Source organism: Rhinolophus hipposideros, assembly GCF_964194185.1.
Source record: "Rhinolophus hipposideros genome assembly, chromosome: 19".
Lineage (NCBI taxonomy): Eukaryota > Metazoa > Chordata > Mammalia > Chiroptera > Rhinolophidae > Rhinolophus > Rhinolophus hipposideros.
In genome coordinates this window covers 26,510,653-26,522,921 of record NC_138065.1, presented here as the reverse complement: position 1 = coordinate 26,522,921, position 12,269 = coordinate 26,510,653, and the positions used below count along the sequence as shown (strand labels likewise).

Below are 12,269 nucleotides of genomic sequence, written 5' to 3'. Positions count from 1 at the left end.
AAAAATAAATAGCAACTATACTCATTCCCCTAAATAATTTTTGCTCATATATCTATGTGTATATAGATGCCACCTGGACTTCAGATTCCAAGTCAAAGGTTGTCTCCTTCCCTTTATGAAACCTTACTCATCAATGTAACAGAAGTAATATTCTCAGCCTCAGAACAAATCTAACACCATATTTTATCTCTTTATGACACTTCTGCTTTTCAGGTGTTTTTTTGTTTGTTTTTTTGTTTGTTTGTTTGTTTGTTTTTTAATTAAATGAGTTCCTAAAAGGCACAAATATTTTATACTAGGTAAACATCAAACAAAATTTAGTTATTTGAATAAGTAATAAATGAGTTTACAAAAGAAGAGATTGTTCTGCCCTAGACATGCCTTCCCTGAGATTCCACAATAAGATAGATCTTTAACTCCCCCCCCCAAAAAAAAAAAAATCTGCTTTACAGGAACAAGAATCATTAGGAGTAATGGAATATGTATAAGTTCAGGATTCCAGTATGTGGGTTCTAGTTCAGATGTCTGCCATAGTTATTTCATATGGTCAAATCACTTATTATTTTGTAAGCTGACTTTCTCATCTACAAAATGAAAACAAAATAATTCAAAACATGATAACCTCAAGATCTATCCATGTTGCCACAAATGACAGTATTTCAGCTCTTCTTATGGCCAAGTAATACTCCACTGTATATATGTACCACATCTTCTTTATCCAATTATCTATCAAAGGACACTTGTTGTTTCCATGTCTTGCACAACATGAATAATGCTGCAATTTATATAGGGGTACGTATATCTTTACAGATAAGTGTTTTTAGATTTTGGGGGTCAGATATCCAGAAGAGAGATTGCTGGATCATATGGTAATTCTATCCATAATTTTTGAAAGAACTTCCATACTGCTTTCCATAGTGGCTGCACCAATTTACATTCTCACCAGCAGTATATGACGGCTCTTTTTTCTCCACAATGCCTCCACCACTTGTTATTACTTGTCTTGTTGGTAATAGCCATTCTAACAGGCATGAAGTGGTATCTCATTGTGGTTTTGATTTGCATTTCCTCAACAGCTAGTGAATTTGAGCATTTTTTCATATATCTGGATCTATCATGCTAAGTGAGATAAGTCAGACAGAAAACTTCAAGAACCATATGACTTCACTCATATGTGGGATATAAAACTGAAAGCAATTGGAACAATTCAAGATGGCAGATTAAGTAAATACTATGCCTACTGCATCCCAGGATCATACCAAAATTACAAATAAGTTATAGAACAATCAACCTCAAGATTTATCTGAACACTAGCTGAAAAAGAACCACTATAACTAAAGATATAAAGAAGAGGTCACGTTGAGACATGAAACAGGCTGACCCCAAACCCACAGAAAGAGGTTGGATGCTGGGAGGGAAACCTCAGTGGCAGCAAGCCCCCTGAAGAGGGAGAGGGCCCCTAACCCCACACCAGACTCCCCAGCCCAGGGATCCTGTGCAGAGAAGAGGAGTTCCTATGTCATCTGGCAGTGAAAATCAGTGAGGATTCTGTCTACCTTTCCTGGTGGGATGGAAGGCAGCTGGAAACCCAGATTCCTCTTGTAGAGCTGGCACATGAAACTGCTCATTGACAGGCTCTCACCTGGTCTCTGGTGGAGGGGGTGGCAGCTCAGGAGGCACAGGGACATGAAGGGAAGGACTGAACTGAATGTCTTTGGTACTGGAGCTGGAGGGATGGGAGCCATTGTTTTCCCTGTATGAAGCCTACACATGTATGGCTTATAGGGAGGGAAGGGACACCATCTTTTCAGGATTAAGCCTTCCCCCAAAGGGCCAAGTATGGGACTGCATTGGTCTGGTGGAATTTGCCCAAGCACACTTTCTTGGTAATGCCTGCATCCCTGCTTTCTGCACAGCTAATGCTATTTTTCCCAAGAAACTTGACTCCTGGGCTGCTGGACCCACCCCAAAGGCTTCATATTAAAGTGGATGGAGGGCCTCTGGTGGCCCAGGAAACATTTAGTGATGGATGTTAAGCCAAAACCTGCACCACAGCCGAGACAGGCAGTGGTGTGGGGGGCCTGAGACAGGCGGTGGCTGGCCATAGGGTTCTCAGAGAATTTTTGTGGGGTGCTTATTGGCCCAGCATGAGTGCTGAAACCAAAACTATGTTGACTTTACAGAAACCACCAACCATACCACATAACTCCCTGGAACCCTCCTCTGCCCACCTAGAGCTGTATTACTAGAGGTACTCTGTGTACCTGGGTGGCAGTCCCTGCCCCCTCAAGCCACAGAGGACATTTTTTACAGCAGTGGACAATCTGCAACTGGCCTGGTGAAATTTTGCTGGTGGAAAGTGACACAAAAACTTCACCACATCCACGAAGGGACAGCTATCAGGAATTTGTGAGCCTGAGGTGGTGGCTGGCTGCAGTGTTCTTGGGGTGCTATGCAAGGTGGTCACAGTCCAAACACTGGCATAAGAACTGAAACTGTATTAATGTTGTAAAAACCACCAGTCACGGCACAGAGAAAAGACCATGTGAGGACACGGAGAGAAGGTGGCCATCTTCAACCCATGGAGAGAGGCTTCAGAAGAAACCAAACTTGAGGACACCTTTATATTGGACTTTTAACCTTCAGAACTGTGAGAAAATAAAAAAAAAAAAACAGTCACGTTTTATGACTCACTTGAACTCCACCACACCCAGCTTGTGCAGCATGGACAAGAGCACACTCAACACCAGGTCAACCAGCCAGACCCACGCATCTAACGAGGAGCCTCTTTCAATGACTGGGTCTTACAGGCAACTGACAGGTGGCAATAGGCCTAGGGGGTCCTGGGTCTTTTGCTAAGCTGCCTAAGGCCTACTATTGGTGGCAGCAAGCCTCAGTTCACAGCAAGGCCACCCGCACATGCCTCCAGGTGTAGTACAGGCAGCAGTCAACCACATATAGCTTTGAGGCACCTACCAGATAGTTGAGGGCTGGTAACAGGCAAGGATGAAATTGTCCTGCGTGGGAGCTCCACCCAAGAGACACAAGGAAACACCCGGAGGCCAGCTTCAGACCACACCAGAGAACTACCTGGTTAGCCTCGCAAGCAGCACACGCAAAGAGGGTGTCTCAAAAGGCACAACAGCCCAAAGAGGTGAAGCCTCCTCTGAAGGGTCAGCCCCGAAACAATAACTCATACACTGTGGACATAGCCAATCCTCATAGTTAGTCAGCCTGGGAGTCAATCCCACCCACTGATGCACCAAAAGCAATCAAGGATCAACTACAACAGGAGAACACAAAAAACCAAGGGACACCTCTGGAACACACACACACACACACACACACACACACACACACACACACACTGGAGATTAGGGAGACTGCCCAATTTGATGACACAGGACACATACTACCTAAGGCCATCCAGCAAAGACTGAAAGACATAGAATATCTACCTAACACATAGAAGCAAACACAGAGTGGCTGGCAGAACGAGGAAACAAAAAACATGTCTCAAATAAAAAACAACAGAAGAAACCTTTACAAATGGAACTAAATGAAATGGAGGCAACCAACCTACCAGAGACAGAATTTAAAACACTGATAAAAAACTTCTGATAAGCCCAAATGGAATATTTTCCAAGACAGACCATACGCTAGGCCACAAAACAATTCTCAAAAAATTTAAAAAGATTGAAATCATATCAAACGTCTTCTCTGACCATTGTGCAATGAAACTAGAAATCAATTACAAGAAAAAAATAAACTGAAAACCACCCATGTTTACATGGAGACTGAATAACATGCTACTAAGTAATGAATGCGTCAACAATGAAATCAAGGAAGAAATCAAAAGCTACCTTGAGACCATTGAAAATGAAAATACAATAACCCAAAATCTACTGGACACAGCAAAAGCAATCCTAAGAGGGAAATTTGTAGCAATACAGGCCTACCAAAAGAGACAAGAAAAATATCAAACCAGCAGTCTATCCTTACACCTAACGAACTGTAAAAAGAACAGTAAACAAAGCCCAAATTGAATACAAGGAAGAAAAGAATAAAGGTCAGACTGGATATAAACAAAATAGAGGCAAAAAAAAACCCCAAAACAAACAAATAAACAAAAAGCAAAAGATGAATGAAACCAAGAGATGGTTTTTGAAAAGACAAACAAAATTGACAAAACTTTAACCAGACTTATCAAGAAGGAAAAAGAGAGGACCCAAATAAATAGAATCAGAAATGAAAGAGGAGAAGTGAAAACAAACACCATAGAAATATAGAAAATTTTAAGAAAATATTATGAGCAACTATATGCCAACAAATTAGACAATCTGGAAGAAATATATAAATTCCTAGAAGCTTACTATCTTCCAAGCCTGAATCAAGAAGAAACAGAAAATCTGAACAGACTGATTATTACCAACGAAATTTAATCAACAATCAACAAGCTCCCAACAAACAAAAGTCCTGGACCAGCCAGCTTCTGAGGTGTATTTTACCAAACATTCAAAAAATAATTCACACTTATTCTCCTCAAACTATTCCAAAAATTCTAGAAGGAGAGAAGACTCCCAAGATCATTTTACGAGGCCACCGTTACCCTGATTCCAAAACCAAAGACATTACAAAAAAAGAAAACTATAGGCCAATAATCCTAATGAACATAGATGCAAAAATCCTTAACAAAATATTAGCAAACAGAATTCAGCAATACATTAAAAAGATCATATACCACAACCAAGTGTGATTCATTCCTGGTATGAAAATTTGGTTCAATATCCATAAATCAATTAACATGATACACCACATTAACAAAATGAAAAATAAAAATTATATGGTTATAGTAATAAAGCAGAAAAAGCATTTGACAAAATTCAACATCCATTTATGACAAAAACTCTCAGCAAAGTGGGAATAGAGGAAACATATCTCAGCATAATAAAGTCCATATATGACAAACCCACAGCTAACATCATACTTAATGCGGGAAAACTAAGAGCATTCCTTTAAGATCAGGATGAAGACAAAATGCTTACTTTTATCACTTTTATTCAACATAGTACTGGAAGATCTAGCCACAGCAATCAGACAAGAAAAAAAGACATCAAATTGGAAAGGAGGAAGTAAAATCATCACTATTTGCAGATGACATGATACAATATAGAGAGAACCCCAAAGATTCCATCAAAAAACTATTAGAACTGATAAATGAATTTAGTAAAGCAGCAGGATGCAAAATTAATATTCAGAAATTGGCTGCATTTTTATACACCAATAACAAACTATGAGAAAGAGAAATTAAGAAAACAATCCCATTTACAATTGCATCAAAAAGTAAAATACTTGGGAATAAATTTAACTAAGGAAGTAAAAGTTCTGTACTCGGAAAATTATAAGACACTGAAGAAAGAAATTAAAGAAGTTACAAATAAATGGAAACATATGTCATGTTCATGGGTAGGAAGAATTAATATAGTGAAAATGTCCATACCACCTAAAGCAATATATATATTGCTTTATAGAAATATATGGAAATGCTCTTAGCTTGAATATGGAAAACAGTATGGTGTTCCTCAAAAAATTGAAAATAGACCTTATGACCCAGCAATTTGGGCATTTATCCAAAGAAATCCAAAACACTAATTTGAAAAATTATATGCACCCCTATGTTTATTGCAGGGCTGTTCACAATAGTTAAGATGTGAAAACAACTGAAATGCCCATCAATAGACAATCAGATTTTTTAAAAAATGCAGTACATTTATACAACGGAATATTACCCTGCCATTAAAAAGAAATATTACTATTTGCAGCAACACAGATGGATCTAGAGAATATTATACTAAGTGAAATAAGTCAGACTGAGGAAGACAAATACCATATGATCTCACTTGTATGTGAAATCTAAAGAACAGAATAAACCAGCAAACAAAACAGGAATAGACTCGGAGATACAGAAAAAAACTGAGGGTTGCTAGATGGGAAGGGGTTTGGAGGATGGGGGAGAAGGTAAAGGGATTAAGAAGTACAAAGTTGTAGTCACAATATAGTCACAAGGATGACTATATATTATTATATTATATTACGGGGAATATAATCAACAGTGATGTAAATGTTATGTAGGATTCCAGATGTGTATTGGACTAATCAAGGGGAACACTTCATAGATTGTGTAGATGCCTGACCAGTGTGCTGTACACATGAAGCTGAAGTAGAATAATATTGAATGTTAACTATAATTAAATATATATGAGGTGTGGCAATGAAGTTCGAGAACTTGTTGCAATGATGTTGCTAACCTTTTTTTGACATCAGAGGGATTATTCATTATAAATTTATACCAACTGGACAAACAGTTAAGCAAGTTTACTATTTAGAAGTGCTGGAAATGCTGCATGAAACTTTTCGCCAACAATTCATGGCTCTTACATTAATTATGAAAATACATGGCACTGTCTGTGAGGGAGTTTTTAGCCAGTAAACAAATAACAATTGGAACACCCTCCTTACTCACCTAAACTGGCCCCCAATGACTTTTCTTTACCCAAAGATAAAAGCAATATAGAAAGGAGGACATTTTGATGACATTCAGAACATCAAGGGTAATACGATGACAGTTCTGATGGCCATTCCAGAAAGAGTTCCAAAATTGCTTTGAATGGTGGACTAGGTGCTGGCATCAGTGCCTAGCTTCCCAAGTGGAGTACCTCAAAGGTGACCATAGCGATATTCAGCAATGAGTTATGTAGCACTTTTTATAGGATTAGTTTGCGAACTTAATTGTCATACCTCATATATAGTCACAGGATGTAAAGTACAGCCTAAAGAATATAATCAATGGTATTGTAACAGCTATATATGATGTCAGAGAAGTAGCAGACTTGGAGGATGTTATCACTTTGTAAAGGGTTTAAATGTTCAATCATTATGTTGTTTTATACACCCGAAACTAATATTAAATAAAAAAAAACTGAAAGCAAGAAATGAACAAGACAAACAAATCATAGACACATAGAACAGTTTAGTGGTTACCAGAGGGTAAGGGGGAAAAGGGGAGGTTAAAGAGGTTAAAGGGATCAACTATGTGGTGATGGAAGGAGAACTGACTCTGGGTGGCAAACACACAATGCAATATATAAATGATGTACTATACAATTGTATACTTGAAATTTATATAATTTTGCTAACCAATGTGATCCCAGTACATTTAATAAAAATTAATTTAAAAATAAAATTTAAAAGGAATTCTATACAAGATTATTGCAAGAACTGAAAGAGATAATACATGTGAAAAAATTTTCAAAGGCAGTGGATTACTAAGTCACAAATGAAAACAACAAACCTAAGATCTGTGAAGCATATGAAGTCATACAGAAGGTATTAATTTGGAAATGTTGTCTAGAGCGGAAAAAGCCCAAGGACAGACAGCCCTGTAGTGAAGTGTAAGGTTTTCTTGTCAATCCCAATATATGTTTTTCTAGGGACCTACAAAATTGGATCAGTGGCATTGTTGGCATAGTATCATCACAGGAGCTGGCTGAGGACTTAACTGGTACTGAGATCTTGATGGAACGACACCAGGTATGGCTAAAAAACCCATAGCCACTGGTCACATGACTTAACAACCTTCCCTTATGTTACAACTGTGGTGAGATGTCATTGGCCTCACTAGTCTCTTCCCACTCTTTCCCACAGGAACATCGTGCTGACATGCAGGCTGAGGCTCCTACCTTCCAGGCCTTAGAAGATTTTGGTGCAGGACTTATAGGCAGTGGGCACTGTGCCAGCTCTGAAATTGAAGAAAAGCTCCAAGCTGTCAGACTAGAAAGAGATGATTTGGAGAAAGCTTGGGAACAACGCAAAAAGATGCTAGATCAGTGTCTGGAGTTACAGGTACAGCAAATCCCCAATCACTGAGCAGGATTAGTTCAACTCTGTTCCTTCTATGCAATTTTACATGGTTGGTACAGGTGTTCATTTCACTGGACTTTCCATGCTGTGAGCACAAGGGCATCTCTTGATTATCTGACATTGTATTCTCTGTTTTGTAGACTGATCATTATGGTGTTTTTTCGCTTTTATCCTATTAAAAGAGCCAAACAAAATGGAGGTCAGTCCTGAGCATGAAGTAGGTTGATTATAATTTATTGATTGACTGAGGTTTTGATTGATTGATTTTCATTGAGAACCTACTGTGTGCTGGGCCCTGGGAACACAAACATTAGTAAGATAGTGTCCCTTTTCTTAAGTAGTAAAATTAGACATGTAGACAGATAATTCTAGTACAGTAAGGTGATTATTAATGAAATAAAATGTATGAATGTTTTGACGCTAAAGAAGGGGTAGTGATTAACACTTTTGAGGAAAAAGAGAGTGTCAGGCTACCCTGTAGGATAGTATTTACCAGTCTTAAACAAATAACCAGCCAGTATCTACGAGGTATAGGATATGGCAAATAGCAGCCAAGGGTGGTATACAGCTTATATAAAAACATACAACATGTTTTCTGGGAAATGTAAATTAGTCCCCACTTGTTTGTGACAGATATATTTCAAGAGCCCCAGTGGATGCCTAAAAAATAGTACCGAATGTTATATATACTATGTTTTTTCCTATGCATATATACCTATTGTAAAGTATAATATTAATTAGGCCAAAGTAAGAGATTAACAACAATAACTAAAAATAAAATAAAACAAGTATAACAATATACTGTAATAAAAGTTGTGTGAATGGCCTTCGGGCATTATTTTCTTTTTATAAGTACTGTGTTCCACCACTTGTTTTGTTTGTGTGTTCTTTTTTAACCACATAGTGATTTGTTCCATTTCCTTGCATTTTATTTTTTATTTTATTCTTTTTAAAGGTTTTATCGGGGAAGGGGAACAGGACTTTTATTGGGGAACAGCATGTACTTCCAGGACTTTTTTCCAAGTTGTTGTCCTTTCAATCTTAGTTGTGGAGGGTGCAGCTCAGCTCCAGGTCCAGTTGCCGTCTGTTGTGGGAGTTGAACCCGCAACCTTGTGGTTGAGAGGACGCGCTCTAACCAACTGAGCCATTCGGGAGCTCAGCGGAAGCTCAGCTCAAGGTGCCGTGTTCAATCTTAGTTGTAGGGGGCGCTGCCCACCATCCCTTTGTGGGACGAGGAATTGAACTGGCAACCTTGTGGTTGACAGCCCACTGGCCCATGTGGAAATCGAACCGGAGTTAGGAGCTTGGAGCTCTAACTGCCTGAGCCACTGGACCGGCCTTATTCTTTATTTTTAAATATCTTTTTGTTTTTCAGTTACAGTTGACAAACAATATTATATTAGTTTCAGGTGTACAGCATAGCGATTAGACATTTATACAATTTATGAAGTTATCATTCCAATAAATCTAATCTATCAGATACCATGCATGGTTATTACAATATTATTAACTATATTCCCTATGCTATATTTTACATCCTTATGACTATTTTGTAACTACTAATTTGTATTTCTTAATCCTTTTTCATCCACTTCCCCAATCCCCTCCCATTTGGCAACCATTAAAATATTCTCTAATCTATGAATTTCTTTCTCTTTTGTTCATTCCTTTATTTTATTCTTTAGATTCCACATACAAGTGAAATCATATGGCATTGGTCTTTCTCTGTTTGACATATTTCACTCACTCAGCATAATACCCTCTAGGTCCACCCATGTTGTTGCAGATGGCAAGATTTCATTCTTTTTTTTTTTTATAGCTGAGTAATGTTTTATTGTATATATGTATCATTTCTTTATCCAATCATCTACTAATAGACACTTAGATTGCTTCTGTATCTTGGCTATGGTAAATAATGCTACAATGAACATATAGATGCATATGACTTTTCAAATTAATGTTTTGGGTTTCTTTAGATAAATAGCCAGATATGAGATTACTGAATCCCTTGTCTGTTGTAGCTGTTGTTTTAAAATCTTTTTTATCTGGTATAAGTGTTGCTTTTTGTTTGTTGCCATTTGCGAGAAATATCTTTTTCCATTCTTTTATTTTCAGTCTCTGTGTGTCTTCTGATCTGAAGTGAGTCTTTATAGGCAGTATATTTTTTTTTTTTAATTTGATTTGACAGTGGTTTGATTTGGGACTTTTTTTTTTATTAATTAATTTATTTATTAGTTTCAGGTGTACAAAACAAGGTAATACTTAGACGTTCATCATTTATATCCCTCATACTGTGAACCCCCCTCCCCCCATCCACTATCCCTCCGACCTCACACTGAACCATCACATTATATATATAATGGATAAGAAAACAAGACCTTTAAATATACTGCCTATTTTATAGGCAGTATATTTAAAGGTCTTGTTTTCTTATCCATTCATCCATCCTGTGTCTTTTGATTAGGCATTTAAAACAATTTACATTTAAAGTAATTGTTGATAGATATGTAGTTAAATCTATTTTATTATTTATATTTTTTATCTTTTATTCTTCTTCTTAGTAAAGAAGTCCCTTTAACATTTCTTATAATACTGCTTTACTGGTGATGAACTCCTTTAACTTTTTCTTGTCTGGGAAGCTCTTTATCTGTTTGTCAATTCTAAATGATAGTTTGCTGGGTAAAGTAATCTTGGTTGTAAGTCCTAACTTTTCATCACTTTGAATATGCTGTGACAAATGCCTATGACATTTTAATTATGTGTCTCGGTGTGAGCCTCTTTGGGTTCATCTTGTTTGGAACTCTCTGTGCTTCCTGGCTGGTGTGTCTATTTCCTTCATCAGATTAAGGAAGTTGTCAGTATTTATTTATTTATTTATTTATTTATTTATTTATTTATTTATTTATTTATTTATTTATTTAAGTGTGCTTTTCCAGGGCCCATCAGCTCCAAGTCAAGTAGTTGTTTCAATCCAGTTGTGGAGGGCTTAGCTCAAGTGGCTCATGGGGACATCGAACAGGCAACCTTATTATTAAGAGCACCATACTCGAACCAATTGAGATAATAGGCCACCCCTCAATCATTATTTTTTCAAATAGGTTTTCAATTCCTTGCTCTTTCTTTTCTCCTTCTGGTACGCCTATGATTCAAATGTTGGTGCACTTCACATTGTCCCAAAGGCCCTTTAAACTATCCTCAGTTTTTTGGATTCTTTTTTCTTTTTGCTGTCTTGATTAGGTGTTTTTTTGCTACCTTATCTTACAAAACACTGATTCAGTCTCTGCTACATCTAATCTATTGTTGATTCCCTCTAATATGTTCTTCATTTCAGTTACTGTATTCTTCATTTCTAACTGGTTATTTTAATGGTTTCTACCTTCATAGTTATGTTTCCTATCTCTTTGTTGAAGTTCTCACTGAGATTATTGAACATCCTTATAATCAGTGTTTTGAACTCTACATCTGGTAGATTGTTTGTCTCTGTTTTATTTCTTTTTCTGGAGCTTTGCTCTGATCTTTCATTTGGGACATGTTTTTCTTTCTCCTCATTTTGGCTGACTCCCTGTGTTTGTTTCTATGTATTAGATAAACTTCTATGTCTCCTAATCTTGGTAGAGTGGCCTTATGTAGTAGGTGTCCTGTGGGGCCCAGTGTCCTTGGTCACCTCAGGTGGGTGATGTAGGTGTGTCTCTGTGTGGGTTGTATGTGCTCTCCTGTTGTGTTTGACCCTTGAATACTGTTGGCATGTCAGTGGGAGGGACTGACTTTCAGGCTGATTGGTTGTGAGGACTGGCCATGATTACAGTGGGAAAGCTATTGTATAGGGGCTGATACTACACAGCAGGATTTGCTTTAGCTGGGCTCTGGTTACTGCTGAGTCTGCACTTTTGATGTGTCGTTTGCAGAGATGGTTGCATACTGTTCGCGTGTGGTCTGAAGCTGGCCACCAGGTTTGTTCTGGTGGCTCTTGGGAGGGGCTCTGATGCAGACAAAGTTCAGCCACTGCCTGTGCCCTTCTCAGGGGCTCTTGATGTGATGTGCAAAGTGATCTGTAGATGGTTGCCACTTGTGCTGGGCTTGAAGGTGCCTGAGAGAGATGCTAAGCTGTGAACAGAGGACAGCTGCTGTTAGTGCCAGGCTTGAGGCTGCTTAGCAAGAGGTACAGGGCATGCCCAGGACACATGCTGTTTGTTTTGGGTTTGTGAACCTTTGAAAGATTTTAGGTAAATCCACAGCATGAGCCAAGACAGGCTGTTTGTATGTAAAAGCCACTGGAAGTGGCTTGGGTGGGCCTGCAAATCAGGTGGGGTGGGGTCTCAGATAATAACCAAGGTAGGGAAAAAGTATTA

General features: G+C 38.1%; 1 protein-coding gene across 1 annotated transcript in view; it reads left to right on the top strand.

Annotated features, from left to right (window-relative positions):
* Positions 1-12,269, top strand: part of SPTA1 (spectrin alpha, erythrocytic 1) — a gene marked incomplete at its 5' end in the record, with an annotated part of 119,822 nt that overhangs the window by 78,262 nt on the left and 29,291 nt on the right. The window contains 2 exons of the mRNA XM_081025128.1: positions 7,491-7,590; positions 7,705-7,902. Coding sequence (XP_080881254.1) covers positions 7,491-7,590; positions 7,705-7,902 — 298 coding nt within the window. The remainder of the gene's footprint in view (positions 1-7,490; positions 7,591-7,704; positions 7,903-12,269) is intronic.